This window comes from Mobula birostris, chromosome 27, assembly GCF_030028105.1.
Source record: "Mobula birostris isolate sMobBir1 chromosome 27, sMobBir1.hap1, whole genome shotgun sequence".
NCBI lineage: Eukaryota > Metazoa > Chordata > Chondrichthyes > Myliobatiformes > Myliobatidae > Mobula > Mobula birostris.
Window position 1 is genome coordinate 11,192,289 of NC_092396.1, and position 15,141 is coordinate 11,207,429.

General features: G+C 42.8%; 1 protein-coding gene across 1 annotated transcript in view; it reads right to left on the bottom strand.

The window, feature by feature from the left end:
* espn (espin) overlaps window positions 1-15,141 on the bottom strand; it is a 190,944-nt gene that overhangs the window by 61,261 nt on the left and 114,542 nt on the right. Inside the window, exon 9 of the mRNA XM_072244761.1 lies at window positions 13,988-14,189. Coding sequence (XP_072100862.1) covers window positions 13,988-14,189 — 202 coding nt within the window. The remainder of the gene's footprint in view (window positions 1-13,987; window positions 14,190-15,141) is intronic.

Below are 15,141 nucleotides of genomic sequence, written 5' to 3' on the forward strand. Positions count from 1 at the left end.
CATGTGGTGTAGATATCTCTAATAGTGGGAAGAGAGACCCCGATGATCTTCTCAGCTGACCTCACTATCCGCTGCAGGGTCTTGCGATCCGAGACGGTGCAATTCCCGAACTAGGCAGTGATGCAGCTGCTCAGGATGCTCTCGATATATCCTCTGTAGAAAGTGGTGAGGATGGTGGGGTGGGAGATGGACTTTTCTCAGCCTTCACAGAAAGTAGAGACACTGCTGGGCTTTCTTGGCTATGGAGCTGGTGTTGAGGGACCAGGTGAGGTTCTCCGCTAGCATGTTGTTGTACTGTCCAGGCTTGCAGACCTAGACAGGCAGGTCGCAATATTCGTGATCAATTCAGACAGACAGGGGCCTCAGAATCTCAGAAATTGAGGATTGCAGGCAGCGCAGTCTGAAGGGCTGAAAGGACGCATTTCATGTTGTCCCAATAAATAAATAAATAAATAGCTCAACAGTAACAGTAGAGATTCTTCAGATACACAAAATGCTGGAGGAACTTAGCAAGTCAGGCAGCATCGATGCAGGGGAGTAAACAGTCAATGTTTTGGGTCGAGACCCTTCATCAGGTCCCGAGCAAAGAGGGGAAGTTTGTCACAGAGGAAAGAGGACATATTGAGAATCAAAATGTGGTGAGTGTCTGCACATAGCAGGATGGCCAGTTTTCTGTTGGTCGATGAAAATGGCTGCTCTCCTGTTGTGATCTGCATTCAAGCCAAAGTGTAGGAGACTGCAAGGCCATGATTAACAATGTCATGCATCTATGTAATACCATTAATGCCAGTAACATATCTTGATGTGGAAGCACCAACGCTGAAGAATAGAAAGCCTACAATAGGCAGTGGACACAGCCCATTCCTCCCCACCATTGAGCACAGCCACACGGATCGCTGCTACAAGAAAGAAGCATCCATCATCAAGGACACCCACCATCTAGGCCGTACGCTCTTCTCACTGCTACCATGGGGAAGGAGGTACAGGAGCCTTAGATCCCACACCACCAGCATCAGGAACAGTTATTACCCTTCAACCATCAGCCTTGTGAATCAGTGTGGATAACTTCACTCATCTCAACTCTGAACTGATCTACAACTTATGGGCTCAATTTCAAGGATTATACAACTCCTGTGCTTGGTATTATTGATTTATGATTATTCATATTTGTGTTTTTAATATTTGTACAATTTGTCTTCTTTTGCACATTGGTTGCTTATCATTTTTCATTGATTCTATGGTATTTCCTTGTTCTACTGTGAATGGGTGCAAGAAAATGAATATATGGCTAGTATATGGTGACATACTTTGTCTGTGATTTGATACTAAATTAACTTTGGTCTTTGAACTTTGAAAATATCCCAAAATATATGCCAGGAAGTTATTAAATAAATTATGATGTTAAAAACATTTAAAACGTGATTAGGAGAGGCAACCAAAAGTTTTTATGAAAAAGTAGGCTTCAGGAAAGTCTTAAGAGGAAGGTGCAGGAGCCTTGGGTCTTAGGCAAAGTTTGATCAGCGCGGTTTGTGGATTGGACACATTTTTAGAGGACTCTTCAGATCATGTTATATTTCTTTCAGGGTTCTGGTTACCGTACTCCTTTTTTCATTGCTATTTTGCGCAATTTTGATCAGGGCCGAAGCAGTGCTAAACTGAACTGAACTGAACTGCACTGAACATTCCTAGACTGCTTCAAGGACTCTGTGGTTTGATGTTTTATATTCTGTTTGTTATTTACTCGTTCTTAGCCATTTGTGCGATTTCTTCTTTTTTTTTTGCCTGTTGAGTTTTTGTTGTTATCGTTGAATGGGTTCCATGGTGTTCCTTTGTTTCGTGGCTGAATGCAGAAAAATGAATCTCACAGTTGTATACTGAATGCATATTTTGACAATAAATGTACTTTGAATCTTTGAATCCTTGATAGGTGGAGAGATTTGAATGGGGATTTCCAGAGTTATTGTCCAAGGACCAGAATTATTGACCAATTGCACTCAACTTGTGATTGAATTTAAAATGAATGATATTAGCACTGTGGCAATCATGTTTTAAAATAAATTCTGATCCAGGTAGGTCCTATGTACACCTGCCCACCTACACTTACCCTGTGCCAGTGCTGAACCAATGTCAAATGTGTTAGGCTATGCTTATTTACGTATTTACTTAGAGATACAGCACAGAACAGACCCTTCCAGCCCAATGAGCCACGCTGCCCAGCACCCCACCTATTTAACCCTAGCCTAATCACAGAAATTTACTATGACCAATTAATCTACTAACTGGTATATCTTTGGACTGTGGGTGTGAATCAGAGCACCAGGTCGAAACCCATGTAGTTCATGACAAAAATGTACAAACTCGTTACAGACAGTGCCAGGATTAAACTCAGAACTCCAAACGCCCCAGGCTAAAATAACATGCCGCCTGAAGTTACATTGTGCATCTGGATGGGGAGATCAAGCAGCAGCAGAACTTCAGCACCATGTATTGTATGGGAAACATTGTGTAAATTTACTTCAAACAAACAACCTCTCTTTCAAACAGCATCGCTGCATCAACATACCCCTCCTGGGAAACTCATCAGCCCTTGTTATTGGCATTGCTCTTTCTAGTTTTTAAGTTGGACAGTTTACACTGGGCAACTTTTATCTGCAACAATGTCCAGTAATGGGACACATGGGAAGTGTCATTACAAATGCATTTATGAAAATTCTGTTAATTTGGTATTGAGCAGCGTAAAGGATGAGAGAGGATCTGATTGAAACATATAAGATTATTAAGGGATTGAACACGCTGGAGGCAGGAAACATATTCCTGCTGATGGGTGAGTCCAGAACCAGAGGCCACAGTTTAAGAATAAGGGGTAGGCCATTTAGAACGGAGTTGAGGAAAAACTTTTTCACCCAGAGAGTGGTGGATATGTGGAATGCTCTGCCCCAGAAGGCAGTGGAGGCCAAGTCTCTGGATGCTTTCAAGAAAGAGATGGATAGAGCTCTTAAAGATAGCGGAATCAAAGGTTATGGGGATAAGGCAGGAACTGGATACTGATTGTGGATGATCAGCCATGATCACAGTGAATGGCGGTGCTTGTTCGAAGGGCTGAGTGGCCTACTCCAGCACCTATTGTCTATTGTCTATAAACCACAATCATTTATAGAAGGAGTTTTTTTTATCCTAGGCTGACACTCTGCCAGAGTCGTCCAAATCCAAGCCTATTGCCTTGTGTTCTTTCCTTGACCTAGAATTTTGTGAACATTAATAACTACTCGTTCACTTTTCCTTAGGAAAATGCAATCTTTTCTGCTACAGCCTCTCATGTATTGAATTGAATTGAATTGACTTTATTTCTTACATCCTTCACGTACATGACAAGTAAAAATCTTTACGTTATGTCTCCAATCACTTTACAGAAGCAGCAATCAGAGATTGGGGTTTGATCCCCACTGCAGTCTGTAAGGAGTTTGTACATTCTCCCCATAACTCTAGGGTTTCTCTGGGTGTTACAGTTTCCTCTCACATTCCAAAGACATACAGTTAGGGTTCGTTTTAGTAAGTTGTAGGCATACTATGTTGGCACTGGAAATGTAGCTACACTTGCAGACTGCCGCCAATATAGCCCGTGTTGATTTTATTTGACATAGATGCCACATTTCACTGTAGGTTTTCATGTTTTGATGTTTCGACAAATAAAACTAATCTCTTTTTCTTTTAATAACTATTCTGAGCTCTAACCACAATCTGTGTAAAGCCAAAAAATTCTGCAGATGCTGGACATCTAGAGCAGCACACACAAAATGCCGGAGGAAGTCCTGATGAAGGGTCTCGGCCTGAAACGTCGACTCATATAGATGCTGTCTGACCTGTTGAGTTCCTAATCTGTCACATAAAGAGATTCTGCAGATGCTGGAACATACACAAACTGCTGCAGGAACTCAGCAAGACAGGCAGCTCCAGTGGAGGGGCATATACAGTTGACAGAACAGCATTTTTACATGTGACATGGTGGGAAGTGGTATAACCAAGATAACTGTGAGAAACACTAAGTCTCTCACAACACTTTATAACTGATTTCTTTTTACAAGTGACTCCCAAAAGTCTAATGAAATCCTAAGGATTGTTCTTCCAAAACATTTAAAGTTTCTCTAGTAATCTCTCAACAGAGGACAACTTCACAACTTATCAATAATTTCACTCCTCCCTCAAATAATATTGCACTGTCCGACATGGTAAATCCTTTAATTTTAAAAAAACCTTTGCGAAGGAAACTGCGTTCATGCATAAGCTGGACTACATTTTGGTTATACTACATTTGAAAAACAAACATGTCACAACTGATCACAGAGGAAACACGAGAGATTCTGGAAATATTGGAAACCCAGGTGAACACACACACTAAATGCTGGAGAAACTGGGCAGGTCAGACAGCATCTACGGAAATAAATAAACAGTTGCGATTTGGGCTGAGACTCTTCATCAGGACTGAAATTTCATGTAACAGAATATTCACTCTGGAATATTTCAATGTAACACACTAAAATCAATCAACAGTCTCTTATAGACTGCAGGCACAGGTCTTACACTGCAGAGACTTAGTGGGGCAGTCGGAACAATAAATGCACATTGACCATTGAGGGAAACTTTACAAAACTTGATGAGCATAATTTTGGCCACTTCTGAATAATTTTATCACAAAACAAAACAAAAGTATAATATCTACAGTACTTGGATTTCTACCCACCTTTGTTACTAGAGGAGCCAGAAAGGATTGTGTTAGCTCAGTATTTCCCTTGGTTCTGCTGATGTATACTCATCTGTCTTCACTGTCTTACTGGGGACTAACTAACACGAGTTACAAACACGATCAAGTTACTTACTCTTCATTAGCTTTGGTCCTTTGCCTTCTGGATGGTGAGACACGTCTAAGAGAGGAGGAGTAGCCATGGCAAGGGATTTGCCGGTTCCGTGCACACCGATCATCGAGAGAAACGTTACACAATAGGAAATCACATGGCAAGAGGCAGGAGGTGCCGTGATCCACAGTTAAGGATGACACGAGGGAGTGTTGTTTGTCAGTACAATGTGGAGAGAGCAGGCAGCAGGAATGGAACAAATACACAACAGTGGGGAGAGAGAGAGAGAGAGAGAGCGGGAGACAAAAAGAGATGACAGGAAGGGAAAAATAAACAGTTAGAGAAAGCAAGGGCATAGAAACATAACATGCAAAATTGATAAAGTTTTGCAGAGAAATGAATGGACTAAACAAAATTTTATTTAACTAATAAACAATATATCCACTACCTTGCAAATCCCATCTTCATTATCATCACCATAATGTGCCGTGTCATATGACATGGTCGATCATGGTCTTGACCATGATTGTTCTTGGCAAAATTGCCGCTGCCTTCTTCTGGGCAGTGTCTATACATGACAGGTGACATCAGCCATTCATCAATACTCTTTAGAGATTGCCTGCCTGGTGTCAGTGGTCACAAAACTAGGACTTGCTCATACGACCATCCACCACCTGCTCCCATGGCTTCACGTGACCAGGATCGGGGGCTAAGCTGGTGCTACGCTTTGCAGACTAGTGGAGGGAAGCAGCACCTTACACCTCCTTTGGTAGAGATGTATCTCCACCCTGCCATTTGGGCATTTCAGCGACTGCTGTCACTGAGTTCTGGGAGTGATTCTATGGTGTAGTCATGGGCTAGAGATCCTCAATGGACCCATTTCACTGCCCATGGCTTTTCAGTCCTGCACTTGCCCACTTTGTAATTTCAGTCCATTCCTCTTGCAGATAGGCTGAGATGAACAGACATAATTACACTGGGATACGAGAAACTGATGCCATTCAGCAGGACCTGAAACGTCCACTGTACTTTTTTCCATAGATGCTGCCTGGCTTGCTGAGTTCCTCCAGCATTTTGTGTGTGTGGCTCGGATTTCCAGCATCTGCAAATTTTCTCTTGTTTGAAATTTGTCAGGCAAGATTTTCCCCTGGGGAAACTATGCTGACTATGGCCTATTTTATCAGGTGCCTCCTATTACCCTGAAACCACTTCCTTAACAATCAATTCCAACATCTTTCCAACCACTGGGGTCAGACTAACTGGCCTGAAATTTCCTTTCTTCTGCCTCTCTCCCTTCTTGAAGAATAGAATAACATTTGCAATTTTCTAATCTTCTGGAACCATTCCAGAATTTAGGTATATAGAATACATTTTTACACTGAAGAAAGTCCCACCAACCTTACCCTGTCATGTAATCTGAATGAGCATTGTATACTCATGCTCTGTAATACAGTGTGAATGGGCATTGACTACAGATGTACATTGCCAGAAATGAGAAAATTCAAAACAGCAAAATTTCAGAAAGGAAGTCAAAAAATGGACTACAGAAAAATCAAATGCAAAGAACACAAAGGTTACCAGATTCTATAAGGACAATGAATGTAAGGGAACTTTATTTGAACGTCTGTAGTATTTGAAACAAGGTCAGTGAACTTATGACACAGATCACTATAAAAGGGATATAATGGCGTCACAGGTAGACAGGGTTGTAAAGAAGGCATTCTGGCATTCATAAATCAAAGTATTGAGTATAGGAGTTGGGATGTTATGGGGAGGTTATATAAGACAATTGGTGAGGCCAAATTTGGAGTATTGTGTACAGTTCTGGTCACCTAATTATAGGAAGGATATCAGTAAGATTGAAAGAGTGCAGAGATTTACTAGGATGTTGCCAGGTCTTCAGGAGTTGAGCTACAGCGCTCCCCTCCCCCAGGATGCTCATAATTGAATAGAATACCTCAACTCACCATCCCAGGGTGGGCTCCAACCTCCAGCCTTTCAGTTAACAGCTGAACACGCTGGCCAATTGCGCCATGGAGACAACTATGTTCCATGGTGGCATCTCATCCGCTGCCTAAACTTATTTCCCACCACCAGCAATGAACAGTGGGTACAGACTACATCAATGACAATATTCAGGCTCTTCCAAAGCTGCCAAGAAGGACACGGGTAGAAGACATACGTAATTGTCACCAGCTCAGGCTGCTCTCCATGTTACACATGTTGTTCTCTAAACATCTGAGCAAAGTCTTGCAGCTGTCAAACAGGATGGTGGAGCTCAGATCTATATACTGGCCCCATTTTACAGTCAATGCTTAACTGCAAGGTAAAAAGCCCTAGCTTGCTCAACTTATCCTCATAGGACATGCTCGCTAAACTAAGAAGCATACTGGTAGATCTCCTATGCACCCTCCCTAAGCTTTCCCATTCTCCCTATAATGAACACAATATTCCAAGTATGGTCCAGAGTTTTATAGAGTTGCAACATTACCTCATGACTCTTAATCCCCTGGCTAAGGAAGGCCAACACACCATAGGTCTTTTCAATAACCCTATCAACTTGCGTGGCAAGTTGGAGGGGATCCAAGGACATGGACCTCTGTTCCTCCACACTGCTAAGAATCTTGCCATTAACCCTCTATTCTTCCTTGAAAGTCAATCTTCCATAGTGATTCACTTCACACTTTTCTGGTTCATCCTTCTCCAAGATCATTCTAATGCTTCCCTCCCACATAGCCCTCCATTTTTCTTTCATCCGTGTGCCTATCTAATAGTTTCTTATATGTCCCTAACATATCTACCTCCACTTCCACCCTTGGCAGGGCATTCCACGTACTCACCACTCTCTGTGTAAGACTTACTTCTGATATCCCCCCCTATACTTTCCTTCAATTACCTTAAATTGTGCCCCCTTGTATTAGCCATTCCTGCACAAGGACTAGGTCTCTGAATATCCACTCTATCTATGCCTCTTATCATCTTATACACCTCTATTAAGTCACCTCTCATCCTCCTTGCTCCAAAGACAAAAGCCCTTGTCCAACCCTCCCTCAGAAGTCATACTCTCTCATCCAGACAGCATCCCCCCCAGATATGCCACACCCTTCCTATAATGAGGTGGCCAGAACCGAACACAATACTGCAAGTGTGGTTGAACCAGGGTTTAACAGAGCTGAGTGTTAAAGAATGGAGTTAGTTGCTTCCACCTGGATGTTACCAAACCTCTCTAGTGCTATTGGATTCAGCACATTTGTAACTTGAGCTTGGTAGGAAGTGGAAAGGCTCTGGGGTGTTGGGATATGGGTCATTGACTATAGGATACTGAGTTTCACGTAGGCAAAATATTTCTGTGGCTGGTCATGTTGAGTCTCTGGTCTGTTGTGACTGCATGATATTGATGGTGGGGAACTTGGTGATGGTAATGCTGCTGGAGACCAAGGTAAATGGCCTGATGTAGGTGGACCACAGTATTTATAAGTTATCTGCCACTTATCAGCCAATCAACTGGTCAATGATCTCGAAGATGATGTGGTAAACTGGAACAGCAAATATGTGGAAACACGAAGGTGAGGGTGTACTGTCTAATAGCTCGTTCCTTTGGGCTGTGAGACTAATGAATACCCTGCCGCCACCGAAGTCTGATCACTTGGACAGCGAGCTGTTTACTGTTTACCTGTGCTGTACACTACATGCATTTTTAAATTAGATTTTATCAGCTTACAGTAATTCCGTTAATATTTTGTTTCATGTGCTGTATGATACATGTTTTGTGGGTGCACTGTGGCCCAGAGGAATTTTGTTTGGTTTGATTTTATATCAGTCAGATGGCAATAAACTTGAAATTGAGTTTGTAGGGAGAGTGAGGAAAGTTATCAAAGCTTGTGGCTGGATCTGGACCAGCTGGAAAAATGGACTGAAAAATGGCAGCTAGACTTTAATGCAGAAAGAGTGAGGTGTTGCACTTTGGGAGGACAAAACAAAGTAGGATGAACACAGTGAGCGGTAGAGAACAAGGTTGTACGGTAGAACAGAGGGATCAGGAATACAGATCCAAAATTCCTTAAGAATGGATTGTAAAAAGAGCTTTTGGCACATTGGCCTTCATAAATCAAAGTATTGAGTACAGGAGTTGGGATGTCATGACGGACTTGCTAAGATGTTGGTGTGAGACAATGTTCCCTCTAAGGTGTGTGCATACACACACATCTTTTGCTACTAGCACACAGAAGAATGTAAACTGTGCACTAAAGGTTGTCACCCTCTATCTTGTTGGCATGTTAAGTGTATTTCACCTTTGTACATAATCATATTTCCTTTTCCGGTTTCTGATGTGGATGGTGCTGACTACGTGGAGCTTGTGATGATTTGTGTGCAGGTTTTAGAACTGGTTTGTTTATGCTGTTTTTATTGAAGAAGTCATTCAGTGCGCACATGCTGTTGTCATGGGACTTTTGCTCACACTGGTCATTATAAATTATGGGGAACATCAGTACGAGGCCTAATTTGGAGTATTGCGTGCAGTTCTGGTCACCTGCCTCCAGGAAATATATCAATAAGATTGAAAGGACAGATTAAAATTTACAAAGATGTTGTTGGGACTTGAGGACCTAAGTTACAGGAAAGGTTGAATAGGTTCGGACTTTATTCCTTGGAGTGCAGGAGAATGAGGGGAGATTTGATAGAGATATACAAAATTATGATGGGTATAGATAGGGTCAATGCAAGCAGGCTTTTTTCCACTGAAGTTGGGTGGTATTACAACTAGAGGTCAAGGGTTAAGGGTGAAAGGTGAAAATATTTAAGAGAAACATGAGGGGGAACTTCTTCACTGAGAGGGTGGTGCAGCTGTGGAACAAGCTGCCAGCAGAAGTGGTGGATTTGGGTTTGATTTTGACATTTAAATTTGGTGAGGCATATGGATGGGAGGGGTATGGAAGACTATGGTCCAGGTATGGGTCGACGGGACAAGGGAGAATAATAGTTCAGCATGGACTAGATGGGCCGAAGGGCCTCTTTATGTGCTGTGGCACTCTATGTCTGGGCGTTGCTATGTTTTATGGAATTTGGACATGGACTGGTTCTTTTTCAGTGGAGTTGCAAGTGAATTTGACATTACGCAACCAGCAAACATTCTCTCTTCTGTCACGGAAGGAAAAGCATTAAGGAGAGAGCCAAAGATGGCTGAGCCTAGGTCACCGTGCTGGGGATCTCCTGTAGTGAGTCCTGAGGCTGGCATGAATGACTATCAACACTGGGTGGCACAGTGTGTGGATAACTTCATTCACCTCAACTCTGAATTGATTCTACAACCAATGGACTCACTTTCAAGGACTCTGCAACTCACGTTCTCGGCATTATTTTTTCTATTTGCACAAATTCTCTTCCTTTGCACATTAATTATTTACCAATCTTTATTTATGTACAGTTTTTCATAAATTATACTGTATTTACTTTCCTGTAAATGTCTGCAAGAAAATGAATGTCAAGGTATAAAATGGTGACATACATGTACTTTGACAATAGATTTCCTTTGTCTTTGACTTCTGCAAAGTATAACTTTTGCCATTGGAGAGTTTTTTCTTAATGCTCTTGACTTTACATCCTGCTCCATTTTAAATTCTCAAATGAATTTGCATTTGTATGTCCTGCTTCCTGTAACCCTTGAAAGTCCCTGAAGCAGGGGTGAGGCAGCCATAGAGTTGTTTCATTGCAGTTTCTCTCACCTGGATTGAATCCTGCTACCTGTCTGGAATTTGCACATTGCACTTGCAATTCCGTGTGATTCCTCTGAGTGCCTGATTTCTTTCCATATCGAAAAAATTCACCGGTTTCTAGGTTAATTGGTCGGCGTAACTCAAAGTCAAAGTTGAGTTATTGCCATACGCACCAGTACATGTATGCACGGTGCAGTAAAATAACATATTCACTTACAACAAACATCACAGCCACAGGCTTTAACATAGTAAGTTGTCTGTACTCTGTTAGAACTTAGATGGGTTGCAGTTGATTTAAAAATAACAAAAAAAAAGGATTACTGTAGAATTGGTGTAAATAGGTGTCTGATATTTGATGGCTGATGTGGGCCTGTTCCTCTATGGTATCTCCCTATTACTCTATGACGCTAATTTTAGGTGCATTCGATCTTGTGACATCAGGCAAGTGATGATCCCATCTGAGAGGACACTTACGTGTAACACAGCAAGGTCCCACAGACAGCAATGTGATAATGACAGAGATCAGTTACTAGTTTACTGACAGTGGTTGTGGAATGGTTCCTTAAGGTTGTTATAGCCGGGGGTGGTAGTGGGGACAAGTTCCCACTACTTATTAAATGTTCCAATGGCATGTGTCGCAAATAGCCTCTGACAACCCAAGTCCAGCTCCTGGCCTTCATGTGTGGCTTAGCTACTAAGCCCTGCTATTGACAGAAGAAGGGGCAAAAGTGGCTTAAAACCAATCACTTCTGGTAGGTGGCAGCTCATCTAGGAGAAGGAAGACTCTGATCTCAGACCTCCCCTGCCTTGTGGCTATACCCACTTACGGGAAAAGCTTCAGGAGTAAACCCCAAGGGAAAAATCTGGAGCTGGAGTCCCTAAGGCAGTCCTACGTTGAGTACAATGCTGACGAGCAACTTCTGCGATGGCGATGCTGCTGGTGCCAAACTATATCAGTCCCTGCCATTCCTTTGGATTCATCAAATGTGTGGAGGGCAGGAGTTTGCCACATGGGCAACAGCTTGCTCCCCAGATTGTACTGCCCTGGCTTGTAGGCAAATAGGGGGCACTGATTTTTCCTAAAGTACAAAGACAATCCGGTTATTGTAAATTGTCCTGTGATTAGGCTAGGGTTAAATCGATGGGTTACTGGGTAGCGCAGCTCGAAGGGCTGGAAAATCACAAAATCAGTAAGAACTTCCCTATCCTTCCTTGAAACACCCAAATGAACGATGCGACTTCCTATAAGGCAGCAAACCCTCAATCCTTCATGGGTACATCTGTCTAGAGCTAAAACTCAAATCTCTGGAAGACGATCTGCATTATAGCCCCCACAAGATCTTCTCATTAAGCCACACAGGTCATTAAGTTATCTCTTTTTGGGATGTATTATACCACCTTACGGCTTTCAAGAATGTTCGTAGACAATATTTTTCTTTTGGGAAAACAGTTTCTTGCTTTGTGATTCTACCACAAAGGTAACAAACAAAAAGGTATTGAGCATGTCAACTTTAGAAATAAAAGGTTTAGATTTATGATTATGCTGGTTTTAATCAGCAGGTCTTTATAGAATTTCCAGGTGGTGGTGAGATATCCAGGCCAAACATTTTGCTTTGCCAGAGGTTTGTTTCATCCCACATACTATTCAGCAGAGTGTATCTCATTACTTAATTCTTGATTTTATCTGGCCTGAACTTTTTTTGTTCAGAATCAGGCGAAGTCTTTAAAATAGTTTCTATTATGGTCTTTTTAAAAATAAGCCTAGAAATAAGCATCTTATTAAAATCTGGACCCGATAGTTTCTTGTTGCATAAATATTAAAACCCATTTAATCTGATGCACTAAAACATATGGGTGTGAGACTAGATGACATCATCAGCCAACGAATGACCTAAACCCATAAACACAAGAAATTCTGCAGATGCTGGAAATCCAAAGCAACACACACAAAATACTGGAGGACTTCAGCAGGTTAGGTTGGAAATGAACCAACAGTCAACATTTAGGGCTGAGACTCCTCTTCAGAACTCAAAAGGAAGAGGGAAGACACTGGAATAAAAAGGTGGCGGGAGGGGAAGGAGGCTAACTGGAAAGTGATAGATGAAGCAGGTGGCTGGGAAAGGTAAAGGTCTGGAGAAGAACGAATCTGCTAGGAGAGGAGAGGGGACGGTTGGAGAAAGTGAAGGAGGAGGCAACTCAGAGGAAGGTAATAGGCAGGTTGTTGTTGCTGAGTGCAGTTGAGTTGTCGTTGACTCAAGGTGACCCTGTGGATAGTGTAGTTGTCCATAGGGTTTTCGTGGCAAGATACAGAAGTAGATTGCCAGGCCTTTCTTCCATGCAGATACTGCTCCTGCCCAGGTTGGGACCTGGCTGGATTTAAATTCAGGACAATCCACCTCGAAGTCCAGTGCTGATGTATTACACCACCGGTTGGCAGGTCGGAAGAGGTAAAAGACCAGAGTGGGGAATAGAGGAAGATGGGAAGGGGAGGGAAAAGATTTTCCTTACCGGGAGGAGAAATCACTATTCATGCCATCATGTCGGATGTTACCCAGACAGAATATAAAGTGTTTTTCCTCCACCCTGAGGGCGGTGTCATTGTGGCACAAGAGGTGGCCGTGGACCGACATGTTGGAATGGGAATGGGAATGGGAATTAAAGTGTTTGGCCACAGGGAAGTTCTGCTTCTGACAAACGGGGCGAAGATGCTCGAAGAAGCCGTCCCCCAATTTATTTTGAGTTTCAGCAATGTAGAGGAGGCCACATTGGGAATGGCAGGCACTCAGCCATTTTAAGAAGAGAGAAGTTTAGCAACAAAAGGTTTCTCAATCTGTGTATTACGCAGTACAGACGCAGGTCCATCTGCACTAATGCTTATGTCTCACATGGTCCTTCTCTCCCCTGCCTTAATCTCACCCCGTTGGCATTGTTTTCCCTTCAGGCCCCTATCCATGTGCTCTTTAAAGGCATCAGTGCTATTCAGCTTCACAAGCTCCACATTCTAGCTACTTGTTGTAAAAAACTCCTGAATCCTTTATCAAATTTATGTTTCATGGTTCTAACTATGGACTCCTTCATGAGTGGGCTCTCTTCGTTGCACACGCCTTAGCAAGCAAATTTTTGTTATTTTGTTTGTTGATCCTTGTGGCCCATTGGGCAGCAAAACCGTGCCATTTCTTCAGCGTTTTTGTCTGTCCTTTATGAAGCCAAGTTGGTAGCTCGACGCTTGACCTAGCAAGAATGGAGAGCACGCAAGGGGCTGGCCAGATTCAAAGCCGGGATCACTCACCTGGAAGCCCGGTGCTGATGCCACTACACCACTGGCTGGCTATCAGGCAAGTTGTTAACATTAAATTCTTCACCCCTCAGCCAACTCTTTCACAAGGTCTGTCCAATTGGACTACGATGTCAGCAAGTACTTACTTCCTGCAGAGGATGATGAAGGTCGTTGCTGGTTGCTGCTGGACATGGTGGTCTCTGTTGGCAGTGGAGGTGGGGGTGGAGGAAGGGGGTTTGACACAGTTTCTGGGAGAGGGGGAGGGGGTGGGGGAGCGGGTATTTCACTGATGGGCTGGTTTTCTGGAACGCTTCCATTCCTAAGTCCTCCCTCCAGTGCAAGAGAGCCCTAGGAAGAATAACGAGTGAACTGTGAATAAAAGTTCTAGTCGGGAAGACAGAAAATTAATGTTCCTGTAGAACGTACTGTCTTGGAGTTGTCCAAAGGAAATGTATCAGTAGTTTATTTATGTCTCCCTCATTTACCAGGTCCTTCTGTAAACCCTGGCATCGCTTCACCTTACAAGACATTTTATTTATTTATTTATTCATTGAGAAACAGCACCCAACAGGCCCCCCCGGCCCTTCAAGCCTCACCAGCCAACAATCTCCGATTTAACCCTAGCCTAATCCAGGTACAATTTACAATGACCAATTAACCTACCAACCGGTACCTCTTTGTGCTGTAGGAGGAGACTGGAGCACACAGAGGAACCCACACGGTCACGGGGAGAAGGTACAAACTCCTTACAGGCAGCGGTGGGAATTGAACCCTCCATAAATATTGGAAAAGTGAAATGTTTTAAGAGAGGGTGTGAGGAATGTAAAGGCTAAAGATTTATTTATTTATATCATATAGATGAGAAGGTAATGGAAGGGCAATACTTCTCTGACCTGCTTCCCTTTCCACAGATGCTGCCTGACCTGCTGAGCACTGTATTTTCCATATATTCGATTTTTTAAAATTTTCTTTAAAAGAATGACAGAAAAATCTCATTAAATCCTTTCGAATATTGAAAGGGCTATAGAGTGGTTGCAGAGAGGATGTTTCCTATAGTGTGGGAGTCTAGGACCAGAAATGAGGAGGAATTTCTTTAGTCAGAGGGTGACGAGTCTGGAATTCATTGCCACAGGTGGCTATGTAGGCCAAGTCACTGGGTAAGGGGTGGTAGCCTAGTGTACAATGCTTTGCAGTACGGGCGACCTGGGTTCAATTCCCACCTCTGCCTGTATGGAGTTTGTACATTTTCCCTGTGACCACGTGGGTTTCTTCCGGGTGGTCCGGTTCCCTTCCATAGTCT